This window comes from Salmo trutta, chromosome 8 (assembly GCF_901001165.1).
Source record: "Salmo trutta chromosome 8, fSalTru1.1, whole genome shotgun sequence".
NCBI classification, from domain to species: Eukaryota; Metazoa; Chordata; class Actinopteri; order Salmoniformes; family Salmonidae; genus Salmo; species Salmo trutta.
In genome coordinates this window covers 18,975,029-19,001,864 of record NC_042964.1, presented here as the reverse complement: position 1 = coordinate 19,001,864, position 26,836 = coordinate 18,975,029, and the positions used below count along the sequence as shown (strand labels likewise).

At 46.8% G+C, this 26,836-nt stretch overlaps 1 protein-coding gene across 1 annotated transcript in view; it reads right to left on the bottom strand.

Moving 5' to 3' along the window:
* Nucleotides 1-26,836, bottom strand: part of dnah2 (dynein, axonemal, heavy chain 2) — a gene marked incomplete in the record, with an annotated part of 180,590 nt that overhangs the window by 106,805 nt on the left and 46,949 nt on the right. Inside the window, 10 exon segments of the mRNA XM_029760275.1 lie at nucleotides 4,334-4,508; nucleotides 4,600-4,756; nucleotides 5,027-5,227; nucleotides 12,984-13,176; nucleotides 14,391-14,538; nucleotides 15,982-16,170; nucleotides 17,920-18,159; nucleotides 20,325-20,481; nucleotides 23,503-23,649; nucleotides 23,905-24,119. Coding sequence (XP_029616135.1) covers nucleotides 4,334-4,508; nucleotides 4,600-4,756; nucleotides 5,027-5,227; nucleotides 12,984-13,176; nucleotides 14,391-14,538; nucleotides 15,982-16,170; nucleotides 17,920-18,159; nucleotides 20,325-20,481; nucleotides 23,503-23,649; nucleotides 23,905-24,119 — 1,822 coding nt within the window.

Below are 26,836 nucleotides of genomic sequence, written 5' to 3'. Positions count from 1 at the left end.
CCCTAGCCCCATCCCAACTCTCAGGCCTATCCCCAGCCCAACTCTCAGGCCCTAGCCCCATCCCAACTCTCAGGCCCTTCCCCAGCCCAACTCTCAGGCCCTTCCCCAGCCCAACTCTCAGGCCCCAGCCCCACCCCAGCCCAACTCTCAGGCCCTTCCCCATCCCCAGCTCAACTCTCAGGCCCTTCCCCATCCCCATCCCCAGCCCAACTCTCATGCCCCATCCCCAGCCCAACTCTCAGGCCCCATCCCCAGCCCAACTCTCAGGCCCATCCCCAGCCTAACTCTCAGGCCCCAGCCCCATCCCAACTCAGGCCCATCCCCAGCCCAACTCTCAGGCCCCAGCCCCATCCCCAGCCCAACTCTCAGGCCCCATCCACAGCCCAACTCTCAGGCCTCATCCATAGCCCAACTCTCAAGCCCCATCCCCATCCACAGCCCAACTCTCAGGCCCCATCCACAGCCCAACTCTCAGGCCCCATCCCCATCCCCAGCCCCACTCAGGCCCATCCCCAGCCCAACTCTCAGGCCCCAGCCCCATCCCCAGCCCAACTCTCAGGCCCCATCCACGGCCCAACTGTCAGGCCTCATCCATAGCCCAACTCTCAAGCCCCATCCCCATCCACAGCCCAACTCTCAGGCCCCATCCCCATCCACAGCCCAACTCTCAGGCCCATCACCAGCCCCACTCAGGCCCATCCCCAGCCCAACTCACGCCCAGCCCCATCTCCAGCCCAACTCTCAGGTCCCATCCCCATCCACAGCCCAACTCTCAGGCCCCAGCCCAACTCAGGCCCCATCCACAGCCCAGCAGGCCCAACACCCAGGCCCAGCACCCCAACTCCCAGGCCCAGCACCCCGACTCCCAGGCCCAGCCCCCACCCCAACACCCAGGCCCAGCCCCCACCCCAACTCCCAGGCTCTCAGGCAGGACGTTTCAGCTTCAGACAGACAGACCCACCACCACCATCACCAATACTGTACCACAGCCTCTTATCTGCTTTCAATTAGGCCTTTCACTGGATGACTGCCTGCTTCTATTGTTACAGCCATGATGGTACTAGTAGAGTAACAGGAGTTGTAATGACGGAATAACTGATTCTACAATCCTCACTAGACTGGAGAGCTCTCTATACTATACGTGTTGCATTGGGCTGGTGCTGGTCCCAGATTTGTTTGTGCTGTCTTGCCGACTCAACAGGTCTGGGATCAGGCTAGTGTTGAGGTACGTACTAAGGCTATGGGAGAATTTGATGGTCTTTATTCATTGACTATTCACAGACTGTTGTCTCTGTATAAAACCATCAGACCAGTTATTTCTCTTCTCTTTGACTGTGATGTGCCCTTCACACAGAGAATGAATATGATATGGCTGACCCAATTGACTGGGATATTATTGTGTGTGTATGTACGTGTGTGTGTACTGTGCTATTATTGTAGAATGTGGTGTGTGTGTGTGTGTGTGTGTGTGTGTGGGTGTGTGTGTGCTCGCATCTGTGTACTGTGCAATTATTGTTGAGTGTGTGTGTGTGTGTGTGTGTGTGTGTGTGTGTGTGTGTGTGTGTGTGTGTGTGTGTGTGTGTGTGTGTGTGTGTGTGGAGGTGGTCTGGTCCTGAATACTAATGTCCCAGAGAACAAAGGCTGCCTGCTGGCCTCATTAACCTTCCCAGTGCTACAGTCACAGCCATTGTTTTCACCTTCTAAACATTCCCCCCATTCTCTTCTCAACAGGTTCTGAGCAGAAGGGACGGCTGGGGTTAGAGAAGTAACCTTCAAGGAGCTCTGGAATAGAACAGTGGAATAGAATTGTGAAAACGCAAAGTGAGGTGACTTTGTGGAACTTGATATGATGAATTTGAGAGGGGAATGGTTCACATTCCGAGACGTGTTGAAAGTGTAAAACTTTTACATTCAGATGCAGTGAGACAAAGTGTGTAAGAGAGAGCCTGGAGATGGAGAGATGGGAAGGATATGTAACTCTGTCATGACAAAAACAATGAGACATCACACGTCTCTCTCTGTGTTCGAGAGAGAGAGAGATAGAGAGAGAGGAGAAAGAGGGAGTGGAGCAAAGGGATGAGAGGGAGGTAAAAGAAAAGTAGGACAGGAGGTTTGTCCTCTTTGATACGGTTTGGCACGGCATCTTGTTTTGAGTCGTAGAAGTGTGTGCGCGCGCATGTGTGTGCGTGTGTGTTTGCCTGTGGAGGAGGAACAGCGAGTTCAATCAGATTTTTAATGGCAACGGAAACTAAGAGAATAAACAAAAGTAAGGGAAAAAGTCTCCCTACAACGAAGGATGGCACAGCCAGAATGGGAGATGTCAGACGTGGAGAGAGACAGAAAACATGTCGACCAGCCCTCTGGGGGGAGATGTCATGGACCAGCTGGGAAGATCATTGACCCCCCTCCCACACACACACACACACTACCCCTATGGTGCTACTAACATGCCCTTATACAGTCTGCCATGCAAACCTGTGTGTGTGTAGCCTACTGTACTGTACAGTATGTAGCCATCGTCTTACATCATATCGCGTGTCGATTCCGCCTACACTGATCTGTCTCGTTTCTCGCAAAGGACAGTGGGATAGAGTAGTCCAGCTACAATGGGCTGTCTAACGTTCAAAAATATTACCTAGGCGACATCGTCTGTTGCTAAACCCCATTTCTGCCTCAAAATCTATCTAAGCTAGAACAATAAATCTGTCAATAATGTGGACATGTTTCTGTTGAGCAAGTCTTAGTCCCACCATTTTACATCCAGCTAAGAACATTTGTGTTTTATGGAGCAGTATTTCAGAAGTTTGACAATGGGCACGAAAGCTAGCATGAATTTGTCCAACATTTAGCTTGCTAGCTGAACCAGGCACTGAAACGATGCTAACCAACCAGATACCTACTTAGCTAGTGCTGCACACACAGTGTTGAATGCTTCCAACAAAAACTAGCTAGTAAGCTACTGTAGTGCTAGCTGACCCAACGATACAAAGTTACATGGTAGCTATAGTGGAGAAACATGCTGACTTATGGACTGATTTCTGATAACAATTCCTCCTAATTCTGGGGCTGCATGTCAACAACTTCAGGGTAATTCAAACAGGCTAAGCCAGCTTTTCATATCAGTAACTGTTAAAGGAAGAGCTAGCTAGCTAACTAACTAACGTTTAGCTATGTCAGTAAACTAGCAGCTACAAAAGTTAGCTAAGCAGCTAATCAAGTCACTGCATTGGCAACCGACATCCTTGCACAGACTGTGAAGAATTTCTCACAATTTCAAACTTTGAAATCACTATCACAACGTTTTTTCAATCATTTTTGCTAGTTATTCTGCTTATTTCATGGAGAGTCATATGAAAGCGCAGTGATATAAAACAGTTGCAACTATGTTTTCACTGTTGAATGGCGGAAGCTCTGGAATATTCCAAATGTGAATATGAGTTTCACGTCCTACAAGACAGACAGGTTGAGGGATGAGCGTCGCGTAGGAGTGACACCGTCTGACGTAAAACAGGAGATGAATTGAAATTCCAATTCAGGGATGGAATTTATTACCTGGATATGTATATTCCTTAACAGGAATTGTATATTCCTTAACAGGAATGGAATTGACCCTAACCCTGGTGTGCAGAAGTACTGGAAAATAATCTGCCTGGTGTATGTATGGCTGTTTGTGAGATATCTGTATATGGCTGTTTGTGAGATATCTGTGTATGGCTGTTTGTGAGACATCTGTGTATGGCTGATTGTGAGACATCTGTGTATGGCTGTTTGTGAGACATCTGTGTATGGCTGTTTGTGAGACATCTGTGTATGGCTGTTTGTGAGACATCTGTGTATGGCTGTTTGTGAGACATCTGTGTATGGCTGTTTGTGAGACATCTGTGTATGGCTGTTTGTGAGACATCTGTGTATGGCTGTTTGTGAGACATCTGTGTATGGCTGTTTGTGAGACATCTGTGTATGGCTGTTTGTGAGATATCTGTGTATGGCTGTTTGTGAGATATCTGTGTACGGCTGTTTGTGAGACATCTGTGTACGGCTGTTTGTGAGATATCTGTGTACGGCTGTTTGAGATATCTGTGTACGGCTGTTTGTGAGATATCTGTGTACGGCTGTTTGTGAGATATCTGTGTACGGCTGTTTGTGAGATATCTGTGTATGGCTGTTTGTGAGACATCTGTGTATGGCTATTTGTGAGATATCTGTGTACGGCTGTTTGTGAGATATCTGTGTACGGCTGTTTGTGAGATATCTGTGTACGGCTGTTTGTGAGATATCTGTGTACGGCTGTTTGTGAGATATCTGTGTATGGCTTTTTGTGCTAGCAGATGACCTGAGCTGCTGAAGGTCTGGACAGTAATCTGCATTTTCTTCTTAAACTCCTCTGCTGAGAAGATAAGGCTGCTCTTGAACTTGTCCTTGTGTTTCTTCAGCATGATGTCACTGTCTATCACCACCTGTTGGAACCACACCCACTCCCCATTCAGAGCCTCCAACATCTCATGGACCTGGGGAGAGAGAGAGAGACAGAGAGAAGGGGGGGTTAAAACAGGGGGTGGGTGGGTGGGTGTGCGTCCGTCCGTCTGTCGCGCTACTCACAGCCTGGTCCACGGTGACCTCGTACTTCTCCAGGATAGCAAACTGTTCATGGATGGGAGGGATCTGACTCTCTATCTTCTGAAGGTCTCCCTGTAGTGTCTCCAGTAGCTTCAGACTCTCACCCAGCTCCACCAGGGACTGAGGGGGCTGGCTCAGCCTGGACACACAAATAGTAGTTAATTGACCCTTCTCATTCACTAGCAGCACATACAGTACACATCTTCTGGACTCTGAAGACGTCTGCAGATAAAACGTTTAAGACAGGTCACACGTCAAAAGGCCTATAATCTAGCTACATATGCCTTTCCACCAGACACACGTGGTCCCACTTTCAACTTTAAGGCCCATAAACTCTTCATTAACCTTTTATAAAGTGGAACCCACAACCTCCCGGCCCCACCCTCCACCACCCACCTTCCCCACCCACCTGAGAGCGTTCTCCTGCAGAAAGACGTGCAGCTCTTTGAGCCTGGTGCTGGCCATGAGGCTGAGCAGCTGGGTGAACTTGCCCTGCCACTCGTTACAGTGCTGCACCAGGCTGAACTTCAGGGGAGCACAGTCCAGCAGCACAAACTGAACACTCAACACCGTCTCCTCCTTCTGAACGTTGTTGGCCACCTCCGTGTACCTGGGGGAGGAGAGGGGTGAGGGGAAGAAAGAGGAAGGGGGGGAGAGAGAGAAATATTTGTAAGTACACGTACAAGATAAAGACCGTACTTTGACTTCAATAGGAACCGGTACACTGTTCCTCTGTAGCCTAAAGATTCTACTTTGTTTACTAACATAATTATCTGTATAATACGGTAAACACTAAAATACAATGCTAAATGAATTACCATCAAACAAAAGTCAAGGCCACAAAAGGATTAAAGCAACATGGTCTGATTGTTCTATTGACAAGGGCCAATAGGAACCTGCTGAGCCAGACCAGCGTGTAATGTACAAACATGGAGTGTTGACTCTGCAATGATTTACATCGCACTATCCCAGACAAATCCATAAGACAATATCTCACTGTCTCTCGCTAGTCTCCAACATGTTTACCATGCACATCCATATGACAGGCTATAGAGTTGAAGTTGGAAGTTTACATACACTAAGGTTGGAGTCATTAAAACTCGATTTTTCAACCACTCCACAAATTTCTTGTTAACAAACGATAGTTTTGGCAAGTCGGTTAGGACATCTACTTTGTGCATGACACAAATAATTTTTCCAACAATTGTTCACAGACAGATTAGTTCACTTATCATTCACTGTATCACAATTCCAGTGGGTCAGAAGTTTACGTACACTAAGTTGACTGTGCCTTTAAACAGAAAATTATGTCATGGCTTCAGAAGCTTCTAACAGGCTAATTGACAACATTTGAGTCAATTGGAGGTGTACCTGTCAATGTATTTCAAGGCCTACCTTCAAGCTCAGTGCCTCTTTGCTTGAAATCATGGGAAAATCAGAAGAAATCAGCCAAGACCTCAGAAAAAAAGTCTGGTTCATCCTTGGGAGCAATTTCAAAACGCCTGAAGGTACCACGGTCATCTGTACAAACAATAGTTCGCAAGTATAAACACCATGGGACCACGCAGCCGTCATCCCACTCAGGAAGGAAACAAGTTCTGTCTCCTAGAGATGAACGTACTTTGGTGCGAAAAGTGCAAATCAATCCCAGAACAACAGCAAAGGACCTTGTGAAGATGCTGGAGGAAACAGGTACAAAAGTATCTACATCCACAGTAAAACGAGTCCTATATCGACATAACCTGAAAGGCCGCTCAAAACCGCCATAAAAAAGCCAGACTATGGTTTGCAACTGCACATGGGGACAAAGATTGTACTTTTTGGAGAAATGTCCTCTGGTTTGATGAAACAAAAATATAACCATTTGGCCATAATGACCATCGTTATGTTTGGAGGAAAAAGGGGGAGGCTTGCAAGCCGAAGAACACCATCCTAACCGTGAAGCACGGGGTGGCAGAATCATGTTGTGGGGGTGCTTTGTTACAGGACGGACTGGTGCACTTCACAAAATAGATGGCATCATGAGGCAGGACAATTATGTGGATATATTTAAGCAACATCTCAAGACATCAGTCAGGAAGTTATAGCTTGATCGCAAATGGGTCTTCCAAATGGACAATGACCCCAAGCATACTTCCAAAGTTGTGGCAAAATGGCTTAAGAACAACAAAGTCAAGGTATTGGAGTGGCCATCACAAAGTCCTGTCCTCAATCCTATAGAACATTTGTGGGCAGAACTGAAAAGGCGTGTGCAAGCAAGGAGGCCTACAAACCTTACTCAGTTACACCAGCTCTGTCAGGAGGAATGGGCCAAAATTCACCCAACTTATTGTGGGAAGCTTGTGGAACGCTAACCAAAACGTTTGACCCAAGTTAAACAATTTAAAGGCAATGCTACCAAATACTAATTGAGTGTATGTAAACTTCTGACCCACTGGGAATGTGATGAAAAAAATAAAAGCTGAAATAAAACATTCTCTCAACTATTATTCTGACATTTCACATTCTTAAAATAAAGTGGTGATCCTAACTGACCTAAGACAGGGAATTTTTACTAGGATTAAACGTCAGGAATTGTAAAAAACGGAGTTTAAACGTATTTGGCTAAGGTGTATGTAAACTTCCAACTTCAACTGTATATGTTAAACAGCGAGGATACAGGGTCAGTTGGGTCTGGTTTGGACCCTCTCTCTTCTCTATCCATTCTCATGGGAGTAGAACGAACCTGCTCCTAGATTTTTTTTATTAACTAGGCAAGTCAGCTAAGAACAAATTCTTATTTACAATGACTGACTAGGAACAGTGGGTTAACTGCCTTGTCCAGGGGCAGAACGACAGATTTTTTACCTTGTCAGCTCGGGAATTCAATCTAGCAACCTTTCGGTTACTGGCCCAACGCTCTAACCACTTGGCTATCTGCCGCCCCGATGCTGGCACCATCGAGAGCATCCTGACTGGTTGCATCACTGACTAGTATGGCAACCTCCGACCACAAGGCACTACAGAGTGTAGTGCGTATGGCCCAGTACATCACTGGGGCCAAGCTTCCAGCCATCCAGGACTCCTATACCAGGCGGTGTCAGAGGAAGGCCCTAAAAATTGTCAGACTCCAGCCACTCTAGTCAAACTGTTCTCTCTGCTACCGCACGACAAGCGGTACCGGAGTGCCAAGTCTAGGTCCAAAAGGCTTCTTAACAGCTTCTACCCCCAAGCCATAAGACTCCTGAAAAGCTAATCAAAGGGCTACCCAGACCCCTCTTGTAAATATTACCTCAATTACCTCGACTAACGGTGATTCTGTACCGGTATCCCCTGTATATAGTCTCGATATTGTTATTTTACTTGTGCTGTTGAATTATTTGTAACTTTTATTTTCTATTTTTTATTTAGCACTTCTTAAAGCAGTGTTTGTTAAGGGCTTGTAAGTAAGCATTTCCCTGTAAGGTTGTATTCGGCGCATGTGACAAATACAATTTGAATTGATTTGATTTGATATAAACACACCCGCGGGAAGTAGGGGTGCTTACCACCAGGGATACCATCTTACCCCTGGTGGTAAGATGGTAAAACTGCAAGAATTTGTGCTGCATTTGTGTTGTTGCAATAAAAAACGATTCAACTATTTATCCGTTGCATTATTGATATAAATGATCATGCGATTGGAGTAGGGGAGAGAGAAAAGCATGGGCCCCATTCTGCACGGTGAGCTCTCAGCTCTGTTTTGTAAGCAGTGCTCTCATGATATGTTCTGATCTATTCAGTTGTGGGGGGTTGGAGTCACACGCGCTCTGTTGTATGATAGACAGTTGAGTTAGTCTCTCTCCCCCTTCTCTCCCTCTTGTGGTGGATATCAAGTGATCTGGAGCAGCACTCGCAATAGTCTTCCACCTCTATTCTAAACTTGGCAAAAAGGGAATGGGAACAATATGAAATTAGGAACAAGGCATTCTCTCGCCCTCGCAGGCCTGCTCCTGCCCATGTCAAACACGTAGGTGTACAAGCCCACTAGTCTGGCAAGCAACACAGTGTAGGGCACAGCCCAACAAGTGGCGCATTCCACCAACTGGTGCTGGATCGAGCCGATCGCTTTTCTCTGCGATGGAGCTCATAGCTGTTCATTTGTGCTCAGTTTTAATAGGCTCAATCTTAGTTACAACACCGCTCTCGTTATCGCTCTCTCTCTCTCTCACACACACCCCCATTGCAATTATGCAGTACAAAGAAATGTGAGCTCTGTTCACAATGGTCTATTCCTAGGCGGCGGGTGTGTTTGTGAGTTTCAAGATGAGGGAAGCTTACAATTGATCCTGCCATTTCTACCGAGCTGCGTGCCAGTTTCGTGGAATAGTTTCATTTCAATAATAACGTTTTTGTTTCTCAAAATCATTGTCACGTGGTTAATAATACAAATGGGAATTGAAATGCTAAAAATCTAAATGTTAAAATCCAACTAAAGCAAGAGCACCACCCTCTGTCATACGGACACATTGATACACCACGATCCATTGGTGGTTAAAGAAATGAACACATGGAACTAAGAGATAGCCTTTTGGCCAATGTAGCAGTAGGCCTATTACTTCCATTGTCAACTAAGTACAAATACATAAAGCTGACGAATAAAAACTGAAAATGCAGGTTCTTTCAACCGCATTCATCTCTCTACTCCGCCTGTCTGCCTCCCTTTCTATCTGTCATGACTTGAGCTATCGCTAGTGAAGTGCAACATTGTATCAACTAGCCTATTCTGGGCTACTAGCCTATTCCAGGCGGTCAGAGTTTCCCGGGCCAGTGATCTTGGGACAGACTCAGCTGTTTTTGCACAGACACAGCTGTTTTTGCGCAATGGGAATGGTGTTCAGGTATTTTATGACGTTTCCACTGGTTATATGGGATCCTCAGAGCATTACATATAGATCTTTCACACCGAGGCCTGGTGATTATCGAGGGGCAGTGTTAGAAAAGATTTTTCAAATACGGCGAGGAACTATTATCATTCACAAAGGATTTAATAAAAAAAACTGACTTTATTGACTTACTGTGTGAGGTGAAGAAGAAACAACTGAGAAGCTCAGCTTAGTGGTGGTGAGTTCAGACAAACAGAAATCAGACATCCCCAAACGGGCACTTTCTACCATTTGCACGGAGCAGGCCAGTTGGCCTACTTCTAAGCGTGCTCCGGGCGCCGTCAGCTCCGTCACCATTTAGAGGACAGAGAAACCAGACACATGACCACATGGAGCTCTCCAAACAAAATACAATGGAAAAAATGACGAAACTAATTGTATGAAATAAACCCAAACTTGTTTCTCACATGTGTAGCAACGTGACTGTAGGCCTAATTAATCCATGCATTAACATAAATGTATGTAACCAAATGATGAGGATTAACAGTAAATGTACTACTGGTGACATACACTGAGTGTACAAAACATTAAGAACACCTTCCTAATATTGAGTCGCACCCCCTTTTGCCCTCAGAACGGTTTCAATTCGTTGAGATATGGATTCTACAAGGTGTTGAAAGCGTTCCACAGGGATGCTGGCCCATGTTGACTCTAATGCTTCCCACAGTTGTGTCAAGTTGGCTGGATGTCCTTTGGGTGGTGGACCATTCTTGATACACACAGGAAACAGTCAAGCGTGAAAACCCCAGCAGCGTTGCAATTCTTGACACAAACCGGTGCGCCTGGCACCTACTACCACACCCCGTTCAAAGGCACTTACATCTTTTGTCTTGCCCATTCACCCTCTGAATGACACACATACACAATCCATGTCTCAATTGTCTCAAGGCTTAAAAATCCTTCTTTAACCCGTCTCCTCCCATTTGTCAACACCAGTGGTTCCCAAACCTTTACGGCCTGCGACCCCATTTTGATATCCGAAAATTCTCGCGACCACAAACATGTAAAAAAAAAATTATGTAAATAAACAGCCAATGTTTACTTTTTTAATTGGGGCTATGGCAGTCAATTGCAAAACATTCTAACAGTATTTCTGATTGTATTCTCAACTCACCATCATATACATTTAATGTGGGGCTATTACAGTCAATTGCAAATGAGTCTGAAATCATTTCTCTTATCTCACCACAACTAATGAGATGGTTGATGCATGTCGCGTCGGAGCTTCTCAAAGTCAGGGGGCGTGGCCGACAGTGTGCACCTCATCTCTCCTGTCACCTCCAACCTGGATCGATATTTATTTGAATGCAGACGAGAGCACTGAATCAGCGTACCATGTGTTTTAATGCTCGGAGGGACCAAAACTCTTCCATAATGACACGTGAATGCGCTGTCTGCAGCATTCAGTCACGTGACAGCTCCATCAGCTGTTCGGTTTCACTTACCGGCATGTCAACTGAGCCTGGATCACAGTCAAATGGATTTCGCTGATTCGGTCACTCATCTGTATAATTTTTTTGTATTTACCCTGCATGCTTGCGTTCGGTTCGTTCAGTTTCCAAAATGTCTGTTACATAGGCACGGAGACAGTATTTTACACAACAGTTCTTCTCCCAATTAAAAACATATTTCCAACACTCCCCCTCAATAACCACCAAGCCTTGTTGTGAAATAGAACATCGTCCTGCTCTGATCCCATGCCTCCACATAGTTTTGCGAACAGGCGGGCGTGAAGTAGTTAACAATCAAAGTTACCTGCCGCGCATCTCCGAGTTCTGCACTCAGCTCTTTTGCCTACCAGTTGCTCTCGGTGTATCCATTCTAGCTCAGTGGGTGTATCATAAAATGAGTCCATATGGCAGAGGGAGACACATTCATAACTAGAGTACAGAGGCCTGCCCGCCGTCCCATGATAGATGGAGCCCCATCTGTGCAAAAGCCCACCATTTGATCCCATGGAATCTGTTTTTCGCAAATACAGCCACGCAGCACACTGAACGTCCCCTGTGCCATTTCAGGCTCAGGAATCGTGAGACAGAACAATATGTCCTGGTGAATAGCATCCCCCGACATGTACAGAGAACAAAAGTCAATGCACGGGCATCTCGGCCCTCACAGCTAACGTCCATTTGGAGGGCATAAGGTGAGGAATTAGAGTGGTTCAGTCAGTGTCCTCTTGATTGTTAGCCACAGCATCAATTCTTAGTTTCACAGTGTTATCTGTTAAAGGTATCGATGTGAGTTTCTGTGCCTCTGCCTCCCCACACATTGTTTTTCACCATATCAGTTGTGGCCGGTAATATCAAAGTCACTGCAATAGCGTGTGGTTTCATAACGTAGCAGGCTTAGCCATTCACTGTGGGAATGACTCAAGTGCAACGGTCAGGTGCGGCCTGGGTCAAGGCGCGACCTCTAGTTTGGAAACCGCTGATCTACACTGATTGAAGTGGATTTAACAAGTGACATCAATAAGGGATCACAACTTTCACCTGGATTCCCCTGGTCTATGTCAAGGTATTCCTAATGTTTCCAACACTCAGGATATGTAATGGGAAATTCATCCAAAATAAGCAATCAAAGGTCAAACAATTAACACAATAAAAAACTATGAATGCACAAGAATTGGTGGGAGACAGCTAAGCGTATTCTGGGGAACTGAGCGCATTCTGGAGAGAGAAGATCCAATGTCTTGGCCACCCTCCCCTCCCCTTCCCTTCTTCTTGTCTCAACATTTCAAATGATACTCAAGACACATTATCTTCACACATATTATAGATGCATTGCTTTTCACTGACATCACACTAGGCAGGTAGCCTAGTGGTTAGAGTGTTGGGCCAGTAACTGAAAGGTAGCTGGATCAAATCCCTGAGCTGACAAAGTAAAAATCTGTTGTTCCACCACTGAGTAAGGCAGTTAACCCCCTGGGTGCTGTGGATGTTTCTGGTTGGTTAAATGCGGTAGATACGTTTCAGTTGAATTACTTCAGTTGTCCAGCTGACTGTGTATCCCCAGCTAGGCCTATTGCCAAGCAAGCAGCCCAAATGACAGGCTTAGGCATATAGGCCAACAAATGTGTGATTTGAAAGAAGCCAATGATCCTCTATTGCTGAGAATGGTTTTATTTATTTCTGTATAGATAAGAGTAATTATATCATTTTGGTAAATTGATTTCACTTTACTTTAGCCTGCAGTGACTACTATTACTGAATCTTGTCCTATGCTTAGGCTACTGATCACATTAGGTATTGTAGGATATGTATCTAAGGTCCGTTCTGCTGATCCTAGATCTGTGACTTCTAACCTTCCAACCCTGTTGAGGTAGATGACCTGTTCGCCAGATCTGTTCTTATTTTAGCCAACGCCACCGTAACTCATTCCAGTGAACAACAGAGCTCGCTAAAGCTAAAGAAAACACCGATCTGGCAACACCCCCCCCCCCCCCTAGCTGTTAGAGGGTCAAACCTGGCGATGTCGGCGTCAAAGGAGGACACGGGGGGGTTGAGACGCTGGTATCTCCTGATGAAGGGGTCCTTGTTGATCTCCCAGATCTCTCTGTGTTTGTCCCAGGTCTTCAGGTAAGCCTGCAGGTGGCCTGCGTTGGCCGTCATTCCTGCTGCTACCGCTGCCTGAATCTTACCGATCTCCTCATCTTGTTCTGGGGTTAGAGAAGGAGAGAAAGGGGAATCACCATATAAAATAGGCCGAAGCAAATGATATTTCTAGGATCAGTTATTATTGAATTGTCCTTATCCTGCTCTGGGGAGGGAGAGAAAGAGAGAGAGAGAGAGAGAGAGAGAGAGAGAGAGACAGAGAGGATTCCATATGGAGTAAGTAGAAGCCCCGAACTGATACAGATATTTTTGTATTCGGTCCATCCTCTCTGGCCAAATAGATTTTTATCTCAATGAGACATGCCTGGATAAATCAATGACGATGGTTATGGTTGTAACTTGGAATATGTTGACCTGATCTGAGATCTGTGGATAGGGGCACCTTCTACCACAAGCTCACCATATGGTAGATACATACAGTAACTGTACACTCGACTACATAGTGCATGCTTCCACACATTCGTAGTTAAATACAGTGAGTTGACACACCTTTGACACATTGTAACAGGCACTTACACGTGTTAGAAAAGGCTTTTCATGAGTGAACATGTTTAACAGCCCGGCGCGTGTCACTGGGGATCAACTACACTATGCTGATTGGGTTTCAGGAGCTAACAGCAGTAGCTGTAAGAGCATTCCCCCTCGATAGAGACAAACACACACACACACACACACACACACACACACACACACACACACACACTCAGAGCTATGGAGAGGGGCTACCTCTGACCTGCTCCAGTCCACCATCTCCTGACTGTTTGATTAAAGCCAAAGCCTAGATACTCCCTGTGGATGGCCAGCTGTCAATCAAACCAGGAGACAGCTGACGGGAGAGCTGCTTAAAATGGACAGATGAGGATAGGATGAAGAGAATGGTAGGAGGAGAATGGGGTTAGAATAGAGGGAGAGAATAAGGTCAGGGTGAAGGAGCAGTGGATGAAGAGGAGGAGGTATGGTAACAAGAGCGTGGCGTGAAGAGGAGTGAGGATAAATGGACGGGGGGGTGAAGTGAGGGGTGAGGAGTAAAAGTGGGATGGAGTGCAAATGAAGAGTAGGAGAGAAAAGAAAATATGGTGAAGAGAAGGAGTGAGAAATGAAAGACGGACGGGGTGAGGTGAGGAGAGGTGAGGAGAGGTGAGGGGTCAGAAGTGAAAATAAAGAGAACTGAACATAAAGATGGGTCGAGGAGGAGGAGGAGGAGGCGTGGAACAGCGAGAGGGGTCTCTAACCTCTGTCTGCGCGTGAGGTCTGTTACCTATGATGCAGCGTACAGGTTTCCTCTGTGAGCGTCTGCGTGTGAGGAGGTCCGGGAGGCGTTTGAACACAGAGATGGTGCCGATCAGCTGACAACTGATGTTGTTCACGATCTGAGCCAGTTTCTGTAGAGTGGGGGAGAACTCCACCTGTTGGACACACACACACACACACACACACACACACACACACACACCAATAATTTTTGCCTCTAGGCTTAAAGACCTAACGAGCTCTCCTGCTATCATTTCCCCCAAAACTCTACATTCCTTTTTTATAAAATATTACTTGAATCTTTTTTATTTGTAATAACATAAATGAATCCTCCTGTATAAAGAATACCAAAAGGTTCATGCTTTCTGAACCACACCCTCCTAGCCTATCAACGATGCAGATATTGTACATACACAAAGCATAAATCATTTGTCACGGCTGATTTATAAAGTGTGGAGAGAGAGGAGTGCGAAAAGGAGAGGGAGAGAGAGAGGGAGAGAGAGAGAGGGAGAGAGAGAGGGAGAGAGAGAGAGAGAAGGAGAGAGCGCGAGAGAGAGAGGGAGAGAGCGCGAGAGAGAGAGGGAGAGAGCGTGAGAGAGAGAAAGAGGGAGAGAGTGCGAGAGAGAGAAAGAGGGAGAGAGAGAGGGAGAAAGCGCAAAAGAGAGAGAAAGAGGGAGAGAGGGAGAGTAAAAGAGGGAGAGTAAAAGAGGGAGAGAGGGAGTGAGAGAGAGAAAGAGGGAGAGAGAGAGAGGGAGAGAGAGGGAGAAAGAGGGAGAGAGAAAGAGGGAGAGAGAGAGGGAGAAAGAGGGAGAGAGAGGGAGAGAGCGTGAGAGAGAGAAAGAGGGAGAGAGTACGAGAGAGAGAAAGAGGGAGAGAGAGGGAGAAAGCGCGAGAGAGAGAGAAAGAGGGAGAGAGGGAGAAAGAGGGAGAGTAAAATAGGGAGGGAGGGAGGGAGAGAGAGAAAAAGAGAGAGGGAGAGAGAAAGAGAGAGAGAGAGAGAGGGAGAGAGGGAGAAAGAGGGAGAGAGAAAAAGGGAGAGAGAGAGGGAGAAAAAGGGAGAGAGAGAGGGAGAAAGAGGGAGAGAGAGAGGGAGAGAGCAAGGGAGACTCTTGGTGTTCTGTTTTGATTTATAATGCTATCTTAATACGTAAAATAACTTGCGCTGCGTAGAGCTCTACGTCTGTTAGACAAGGACAAAGGATGTTCTCTTCCATTGTATTCTAAATAGTGCCGAGTTGACGACCTGTCTGGCTGTGTCTCTCACTGTGACTCAGACCTTGGAAATGTTACAAAATCACATGGCATCCTACACTGAGAATGGATAACATTGTTCGCCTTCAAACCGAGGTTAGTACGAGTAGGAGTAATATTGCTAGAATCCCTGGTAAGTGTGTACGTGAACAAAATATATGTCTCGAGAACTGCTTGGAAGTCTATTACAATCTGCAATGCTTATACATGAGTGTTAAAAACTGTGTGTGTGTATGTGATTGAGTGATCGTGTGTGTGGGCGCGTGCATGTTTCTCTGTTTGTGTATTGCGTGAATCGTTGTGTGTGTGAATTTGTGTGCGCGCGTGTGACCTGTGTGTCACTTTACCTGTGAGGTGGCCCCAGGGGCCTCCTGGCGTAGTACCACCTGCACCCTGAAGAGGGGGTTGGGGGAAGTCTTGCTGTCTCCGTTGATGGCCTTGGACAGCTCCTGTAAGGACCACTTGATGTTGAGACGTAGTGCCTCCTCCACCATGCTGTCCATCTTCTCCGTGTACACAACCCAGTGCTGCTGGACCTGGGACACACACACGGCAAGCAACCCCACACACACACACACACACACACACACACACACACACACACACACACACACACACACACACACACACACACACACACACACACACACACATACACACACACCTACTATTATCTGTCCATCATAAATTCACTCAACCACTTAATGTCATCTATTCATAATTTGTTCCACAGGTGAAGTTCTAAATGAAGTGATTTTCTAGATGAACAGTTTTCATTTTCTATAATGAAATTACCCCATAATTGTATCTTGCTAGCCACTATTTGTGAGTACAAATTAGCACAAAAAGTAGGGAAGCAAAAACTAGCAAGGAATAGGTACCCTCCCCCACGCACGCACACACACACACACACACACACACACACACACACACACACACACACACACACACACACACACACACACACACACACACACACACACAATCCGCAATCCGCCCGACTATGTGATAAAATCTGACCCTAACCCACTAATATAGAAAATGCGTTGTAGGCTACAGTCAGAGACGGCAGAATGATTCTTGACAGGGGGTACAGGATTTTTTTGGGCCTGATTTAGAAGCTTCTGTTTATAATTTCAGAAATATTGGTAGGCTTTTAGTCAAGTTAGTCAACTTGTCTATAACTGGATACACGCAGCTTCTCTTCTGGCATTAGCCTATATGTTGCCCTAGAAGACTAAACAAGCCCTTGTTCACCAGAATAATGTCATAAATCGATAGAATGCAGGCTTCAATCTAGATGACAGCGGTCATTTTTTCTTTGTCAAAATGAAATAACTCAACAACAACAAAACTGGAAATATTTCCTGTGCAAAGTGTCCAAAAGCATCAGTCTGACCGGTTGTAGGGAAATAGAAACCTGTGAAAACGACCCAACATGTTTCAGTTAAGATTTCAGTTCGGCTTGGATGCATATTTTATTGCGGTTGAAATACGATCAGCTTTAATGATGCTGATAGCACCTCTACAGACTGTATCTAACTGTGCATTCGAATTCTCTCAAGATGCTGAAAGAAATCAATCATATTTCTCCACTCCTGTTCCCGAGTCAAAATGTAGTCTATATTTGGTGTGTCATTATACTGCAAGAAATGCTTAGTTCTGCAGGAGTTAATATTTAGGCTATGTGAGAGGCTATAGACCTACAGTCAGTGTCCTGATTTCAGTTTCCATTTAACCCATCTGAACAGTAGGCTGCAGTTCCCTTGACGTGCCATAGGCCTATTTGAAGTCCCCGTCTTGTGACTGGCGAATTTGTATGGCGCCGCACAACATCACACATAACATAGCCGGGCACTGCTATCGTCCTAGTTTACCACTTCACCAAATATTTCCCAAACATCTTCAACTCTCCATTTCACAGCTTTTCTCTTACTGAATTAAACTCCGACATTGTCCTTTTTGCATCAGTGGATCGACGTGAACTTTTTCTGCCCGTTCCCAAAAGCGTTTGGTAATTGGCTGTAGGCTATTTGGCGTCCGTACAGTCAGGCCCTAAAGCTTAGGCTTATGCACATATGCCAGATAACCTAAAATCATGAAAGAAAAACCTCAATGTAGCCTATAGATATAAATTGCACATGAACGATACATTTATAATTTTTTTTAAGGTATTGTTTTCTCTTTAGTCAACCCGCCCTTCACCCACACAATATTTAATGACCCTAAGCCCACCCGTCCCGCAGATATAACCGATTCAACCCGCGCATCACTACACCACACACCTCTGGTCCGTCTGTGCGGAAGGTCTCATAGACCCGGGACATGATGGCTACGATGTCCTGGTGTGCTGAGTGGAGCCGCTGGAGCTGGGCTTGCTGGTGGGCCTGCTGGTCCCCCTCAAACTCCAGGTCCCTGTACACTGTCTTCCCATCCACACGCACAAGCAGCAGCTCACTGATCAGACCACACTGACGGGAGATGGCCAGGTTGGCTGCCTTGTACTCATCCACGATGAGCTGGATCTGATAGGGAGGGGAGAGGTTAGGTGTGTGATGGTTCATTTGGAGGAGAGGAGAGGAGATAAAGAGGAATAGAACCAACTGGGGAAAGATGGATGAATACAGAACCCATGGTACTTTCCCAGCAGTGTCCCTTTCCATCCCCCGCTTCACTTCTAGGATCGAAGCAGGCAAGCTTTATTACATAGGAATCACGCTCCACCATTTCCACCAACACTAACTCTTCTGGTTTGAATTACCAGAGACAGGTCTTATCATGACAGCATCAGGCTGTGGCCAAACAGAATAGAACATACATCCAGCAGTTTCCTTTTCAATTTGTGGAAGAGAGAAGAGGAGGGGAGCTGTGGAGATGACTGGCTCTCTCATATTGCCTCGGCAGCCGGACCTAATTCAGACGGAGAGCAAATCCGTCTCTCACTCAGAACTCCAGATCCTAGCGCCGATCTCCGGATTTTACGGCTTTCATGGGGATAAGGCCTGCCGCGCAGAATAATCCTCTGAGAGAGAGAGAGAGAGAGAGAGAGAGAGAGAGAGAAGAGGAGTCGGGGGGTAGGGGGGGGTAGAGAGGGAGCGGGGTGGAGGGAGGATAATAGGGATGGGGGGGCTGTTCTGAGTCAGTTCAGAGCTCTCTTCCCCATCTACCTACCTACAACACGGAAGACAGCGCTCACTGAGTTTTTGACTTTGGGCTCGACAGATCTTGACATTGGCTCGACGCAAACCTGATCTTAAACCCCTTGAGAGAGAGGGGAGACAGGGGAGAGGGGCGTGTTGCAGTGGCATGAATCCTTGCCAATGAGTGTTAGTGTTCATTACGCATGCTGCTGCTGCTCAACCTGTCTTGAACACTGAGCCCCCATACCGTCTCTCTGGAAGCCAAGGCACTCATTATTATACTGTAGCACTGTAGCATTGTACCGTAGCTTAGCATCGTAGCATCCAATACAATGTTGGCAAGGCATTCATTATCATTCATTATCAAGCATCGTAGTGTAACTTAGCATCCAATACAATGCAACTCCATAACGTTGGCAAAGCATTCATTATACTACAGCTAGTATTTCAGCATTACACCCCGAACCTAGTCTGGTCCCAGGTCTGTTTGTGCTGCCTTGACAACTCCTATGGGCATTGCTGTTGGCAAGACAGCACAAACTGATCTGAAACCAGGCTATTCACTGCAACTCTCCTGTGTCCTGTATCGCTTACTATACAATTACCCATGAATCATACAACCATCCCCCTGTTTTATAATGCAGCCTTATATGGCATTGGAATGGAATAAAAATGAAACGCAGGAGGGTTATGTGTATTTATACTCTATCACCCCTCTCCACCTTCCCGTCTATCCCTCCTCACTCCTTCTTTTCCCTCTGGAGATCATTTGATCCCAGTGGTTGAGGAGAATAGAAGCCCTCTGAGTCTATTACGCGCATACACACGCACACATGCACGCACGCACGCACACACACACACACACACACACACACACACACACACACACACACACACACACACACACACACACACAAAAGCACATACAGTCCATCACACACAGCCCTCTGTGCATTGAATCCAACAGTAATGCCTCATAACACTCCATGCATCATGGCTTAAATTGAACTGCGGCCAGCCTGGCTGGGTGTTTTTGTGTCAGTGTCTGCTGTTTTCTGCTAACGGCTGAATTCTGCTGAATTTGTTTCCCAGATTCAGATGTTTATTGGTCTAGAAAATGCTGACCGCAGAAGGAAGACAACGGGATACAGTCTGTGCTCTCTGTGTGTGTGTGTGTGTGTGTGCGTGTGATGAAGGTGGTTTGTAAAAGCAGGGAGCCAAATGAACCCACATCCTGTTGCTGTACGGTATCTACATGGGTTACGGCTTCACATCTAAACCCTGGGCCCTGGAGCACAGCACAGTAGTGTTCTTCTAACCCACTGGCTACCAACCCTGGTCCGAGAGAGCATCAGAGTACGCAGGTTTTTGTTCCCGCCAAACATGATAAAGCTTGATTCAACTGGCCTATAAAAGCTTATAATGGATCAAAAGGGCTAGAGAAAGCCGACAGCAAAACGTCTCTATCCATCTCAAGGTTGGTGACCAATACTTTACACCCTTTCTGTGATCTATGAGTCGGTGTGTGTTTTATCATGGTGTGTCCTGACCTTGCTGGCGTGCAGCCTGCAGTCTTTGATGAAGAAGCTGGACGCTCCTTTAGAGGACCAGAGCAGCTTGGAGAGACCTGGCTGGATCTTCTTGTCCAGGAAACGGATTCGCTCCCGGAACAAACCCAGCTCTTCAGCAGACAGTGACGCGATGATCCTGACACACACACACACACACACATAAATACAGTATAGACACACGCAGGACACACACACGGACCAAACATTAGTGTTTATATAAACATGATAATATTGGTGGTCTTTTCTTCAATTCATTTCCTGCACTGTATTGTTTAACAGACATAGTCTGGGTCACTAAATACTGTATTACAGTAGGATGTCCAATCAAAAAAGCATATTTTGACCAATGGGTAAAATAATGTTAACTGTGTAGATACTGGTCGGAAATCTGAAAAAAAGCAATTACGTTGGATGCTGTGTCAATTAGGTTGGATGCTGTGTCAATTAGGTTGGATGCTGTGTCAATTAGGTTGGATGCTGTGTCAGCTAGGTTGGATGCTGTGTCAATTAGGTTGGATGCTGTGTCAGCTAGGTTGGATGCTGTGTCAATTAGACTGGATGCTGTGTCAACTAGACTGGATGCTGTGTCAGCTAGGCTGGATGCTGTGTCAATTAGACTGGATGCCGTGTCAGCTAGGCTGGATGCTGTGTCAGCTAGGCTGGATGCTGTGTCAATTAGACTGGATGCTGTGTCAGCTAGACTGGATGCTGTGTCAGCTAGGTTGGATGCTGTGTCAACTAGACTGGATGCTGTGTCAGCTAGGTTGGATACTGTGTCAACTAGACTGGATGCTGTGTCAGCTAGGCTGGATGCTGTGTCAACTAGACTGGATGCTGTGTCAACTAGACTGGATGCTGTGTCAGCTAGGCTGGATGCTGTGTCAACTAGACTGGATGCTGTGTCAGCTAGGCTGGATGCTGTGTCAACTAGGTTGGATGCTGTGTCAGCTAGGCTGGATGCTGTGTCAGCTAGGCTGGATGCTGTGTCAGCTAGGCTGGATGCTGTGTCAACTAGGTTGGATGATGTGTCAACTAGGCTGGATGCTGTGTCAACTAGGCTGGATGCTGTGTCAGCTAGGCTGGATGCTGTGTCAGCTAGGCTGGATGCTATGTCAGCTAGGCTGGATGCTGTGTCAGCTAGGCTGGATGCTGTGTCAGCTAGGCTGGATGCTGTGTCAATTAGACTGGATGCTGTGTCAGCTAGGCTGGATGCTGTGTCAACTAGGTTGGATGCTGTGTCAGCTAGGCTGGATGCTGTGTCAGCTAGGCTGGATGCTGTGTCAATTAGACTGGATGCTGTGTCAGCTAGGTTGGATGCTGTGTCAACTAGACTGGATGCTGTGTCAGCTAGGCTGGATGCTGTGTCAACTAGACTGGATGCTGTGTCAGCTAGGCTGGATGCTGTGTCAACTAGGTTGGATGCTGTGTCAACTAGACTGGATGCTGTGTCAGCTAGGCTGGATGCTGTGTCAGCTAGGCTGGATGCTATGTCAACTAGGCTGGATGCTGTGTCAGCTAGGCTGGATGCTGTGTCAGCTAGGCTGGATGCTGTGTCAATTAGACTGGATGCTGTGTCAGCTAGGCTGGATGCTGTGTCAACTAGGCTGGATGCTGTGCCAGCTAGGCTGGATGCTGTGTCAGCTAGGCTGGATGCTGTGTCAACTAGGCTGGATGCTGTGTCAGCTAGGCTGGATGCTGTGTCAGGTAGGCTGGATGCTGTGTCAATTAGACTGGATGCTGTGTCAGCTAGGCTGGATGCTGTGTCAGCTAGGCTGGATGCTGTGTCAATTAGACTGGATGCTGTGTCAGCTAGGTTGGATGCTGTGTCAACTAGACTGGATGCTGTGTCAATTAGACTGGATGCTGTGTCAGCTAGGCTGGATGCTGTGTCAATTAGACTGGATGCTGTGTCAACTAGGCTGGATGCTGTGTCAGCTAGGCTGGATGCTGTGAGAGAGTTAAGGCTACTTGACAGGCTCACCATTGAAACTGTCATCTTTCTTCTGGAATCCGGAGGACATAAAACCCTATAAAGGTAAGACTGATATCGATTTTGAGACATGACATCTAGTATTTTCATATTTTAGTATACGCTTTTCATATTAATGTGAAATTCCTGTTCTTTTTCGAAGACTTCTCACAAAAACAAGCGTAGCTCTGTGAAATGTTAACGGGGCACGGAGCGTACCACAAGCTGTTGATTTTCAAAGCCTTTTACATTTAACTCGACCAGCAGAAACAACTTTGCAAATGACCACAATGTATAAAATCCTCATAAGAAAGCAGGTCAAAGTACTGTCAGCAGGTCAGCGCACCGCTGTCGACAGAGCTCGGTGTTCATTAGCAGAAGTATTAGATGACCAAATCCAACTTTTTAGATATAATGTTAATGATATGATAGTGAGACCCCACTGAACGATCCAGAACGTGAACAATCATATTTGTCTTAGTGAAATGTATTTTATAACATAATGAAGTGAAATTTCATCACCAAAGCTTGTTTGGGCAGAGTGGATGGACACCCTAATTGCAGGGACATATATAAACACTAACACACAGTTTGTTGATGCAGTATGCACACACTTGACCTACGGCTAGGACTCTTCTCACAGTAAGTTGTGAGCATTATGCTATGCATGGCCTGCCACGTGCTAATTCACATCCACTCTGAGTGTGCTTCAATCTGAAGTGTTTCGCAGTGTGTGTGTGTGTTCAGTTTCAAGCAGTGTTGGGTGTGCTGAACTTTGCAGGGTCCCAGGCACTGTGTATACAGAGGCTTAAAGTCCAAATTGCCTCGTACTGAGCAAGGATGTGAGAGACTTAGGTACAGCGTGTGTGTGCGCTCGCGCGTGTGTGCGTTCGTACGCGTCTGCGTACATCTATGTGTGTGCGTGCCTGCGTGTATCTACACGCATGTGTGTGTGTGTGTGTGTGTCTACATGCACGTGTGTGTGCGCTTGTGTGTGTGTGTGTCTACGTGCATGTGTGTGAGTGTGTCTACGTGCACGTGTGTGCGCTTGCGTGTGTGTGTGTGTGTGTCTACACGCATGTGTGTGTGTGTGTGTGTGTGTGTCTACATGCACGTGTGTGTGCGCTTGCGTGTGTGTGTGTCTACGTGCATGTCTGTGTGTGTGTGTGTGTGTGTGTGTGTCTGTACCGGTTGTAGTCTCGTACCACCAGCAGGACACTCTCCCTCATGCTGCGGAGCTCCTCTCTCCTCTGGTAGACGTCAGAGACGTAGTGGGGGATCTCGAACAGCAGACGCTCCCAGTAGTGGACCTCATTGAACATCTGCAGCATGTTCCTACACACAACCAAGGACAGGGAGTGTTCACATGACCGAGGTCTGATACAGAAGGTGTTTGTGTCGAGGGGAGCGAGAGTCCCCGGCGTGCGTCTTTATGTCAGTAGGGCGTGTGAGCCTGAGAATATCCACATGTGCTGTGACGCGTCCTCTAACCGCCTGTCTGCGTTTGCGAAAACTCTCCTAAAACTCTCCTCCACCTTCCGAGTGTGTGTGTGTGTGTGTGTGTGTGTGTGTCCTCCGGTATGAACCCACTTGTCGAAGTTGATGTCCAGCATGCCCTGTTTCTCCTTGCAGCGCAGCATGAGTGGCTGGTCCAGCCTTTTGAGACTCTGTCGGTCCAGAGACTGACTCCACTCAGAGAAGACCCTCCGGACCAACTCATCCAGGGTCTGGACCAGCTGGCTGTACGCCAGACGCACCTCCTCTCCACTCCCGATGTGGGGCATGAAGTGGGCACACTGTACCACCTACGGCAGGGGAGAGGTTCAAACCACACACACGGTAATTCAACAAGAGTTTTAAAAAAGGAGCAACGGACATACAGACGACCTAAGAAAGGCAGATAGCAACTTGTATCAAAACCGACCTTAGATGGACAGGAAGGGTCTCCAACGTTAACAGGATGCTGTTGCTAAGGAATAGTTCTTCTGTTGTATATTCTGTATCCTTGCACACTCACTACCACTTACTTGATGGAGAAATGTTTGATAAAAAGTACTTATTAAATTCCTATCTGTGTAGAATGAATGTTCTCCCTTGTTCTATGGTGCCTAATGTATCCAGAAAGATGCATTTCAACAGAGAGCCGTTCCTTCCAGCCATATGCTCTGTGTAAGCAAAGAGACCAGGCAGACACGGCTGTGTTTAAAACACACAGATGCCAAGGCCATGTCTGGGCCCCTATCCATCTGATCTAGGATCAGTTTGGCCATTCAGATAATGAATGAGATTACATGGACAGTCTGGGAGGACCTGATCATAGATCGGTAGGACTCCTACTCTGAGATGCTTTATGAATCTGTGCCCTGGACTTAATGGACTGGCCCCCTGCCATGATAGGCCTTTGGATGGGCAGCCAGGCCTGCTCCAACCCCTAACTGGCTGATACTCCCCATAGAGTACTACAGAGAACTGGAGCCTGGCTTCATTAAGGTTAATCTCCATATATCAGAGGATTGCTTTGGCCTGCTATAACCCCTGTCTCCCCTATACAGTACTTTGACCTGCTATAACCCCTGTCTCCCCTATACAGTACTTTGACCTGCTATAACCCCTGTCTCCCCTATACAGTACTTTGGCCTGCTATAACCCTTGTCTCCCCTATACAGTACTTTGACCTGCTATAACCCCTGTCTCCCCTATACTGTACTTTGGCCTGCTATAACCCCTGTCTCCCCTATACAGTACTTTGGCCTGCTATAACCCCTGTCTCCCCTATACAGTACTTTGACCTGCTATAACCCCTGTCTCCCCTATACAGTACTTTGGCCTGCTATAACCCCTGTCTCCCCTATACAGTACCTTGGCCTGCTATAACCCCTGTCTCCCCTATACAGTACTTTGGCCTGCTATAACCCCTGTCTCCCCTATACTGTACTTTGGCCTGCTATAACCCCTGTCTCCCCTATACAGTACTTTGGCCTGCTATAACCCCTGTCTCCCCTATACAGTACTTTGACCTGCTATAACCCCTGTCTCCCCTATACAGTACTTTGACCTGCTATAAGCCCTGTCTCCCTTATACAGTACTTTGGCCTGCTATAACCCCTGTCTCCCTTATACAGTACCTTGGCCTGCTATAACCCCAGTCTCCCCTATACAGTACTTTGGGATACCATAACCCCTGTCTCCCTTATACAGTACCTTGGCCTGCTATAACCCCTGTCTCCCCTATACAGTACTTTGGCCTGCTATAACCCCTGTCTCCCTTATACAGTACTTTGACCTGCTATAACCCCAGTCTCCCCTATACAGTACTTTGGGCTACCATAACCCCTCTCTCCCTTATACAGTACTTTGGCCTGCTATAACCCCAGTCTCCCCTATACAGTACCTTGGCCTGCTATAACCCCTGTCTCCCCTATACAGTACTTTGGGCTACCATAACCCCTGTCTCCCCTATACAGTACTTTGACCTGCTATAACCCCTGTCTCCCCTATACTGTACTTTGGCCTGCTATAACCCCTGTCTCCCCTATACAGTACTTTGGCCTGCTATAACCCCCGTCTCCCCTATACAGTACTTTGACCTGCTATAACCCCTGTCTCTCCTATACAGTACTTTGGCCTGCTATAACCCCTGTCTCCCCTATACAGTACCTTGGCCTGCTATAACCCCTGTCTCCCCTATACAGTACTTTGGCCTGCTATAACCCCTGTCTCCCCTATACTGTACTTTGGCCTGCTATAACCCCTGTCTCCCCTATACGGTACTTTGGCCTGCTATAACCCCTGTCTCCCCTATACAGTACTTTGACCTGCTATAACCCCTGTCTCCCCTATACTGTACTTTGGCCTGCTATAACCCCTGTCTCCCCTATACAGTACTTTGGCCTGCTATAACCCCTGTCTCCCCTATACAGTACTTTGACCTGCTATAAGCCCTGTCTCCCTTATACAGTACCTTGGCCTGCTATAACCCCAGTCTCCCCTATACAGTACTTTGGCCTGCTATAACCCCTGTCTCCCCTATACTGTACTTTGGCCTGCTATAACCCCTGTCTCCCCTATACGGTACTTTGGCCTGCTATAACCCCTGTCTCCCCTATACAGTACTTTGACCTGCTATAACCCCTGTCTCCCCTATACTGTACTTTGGCCTGCTATAACCCCTGTCTCCCCTATACAGTACTTTGGCCTGCTATAACCCCTGTCTCCCCTATACAGTACTTTGACCTGCTATAAGCCCTGTCTCCCTTATACAGTACCTTGGCCTGCTATAACCCCAGTCTCCCCTATACAGTACTTTGGGCTACCATAACCCCTGTCTCCCTTATACAGTACTTTGACCTGCTATAACCCCTGTCTCCCCTATACAGTACTTTGACCTGCTATAACCCCTGTCTCCCCTATACAGTACCTTGGCCTGCTATAACCCCTGTCTCCCTATACAGTACCTTGGCCTGCTATAACCCCTGTCTCCCCTATACAGTACTTTGGCCTGCTATAACCCCTGTCTCCCCTA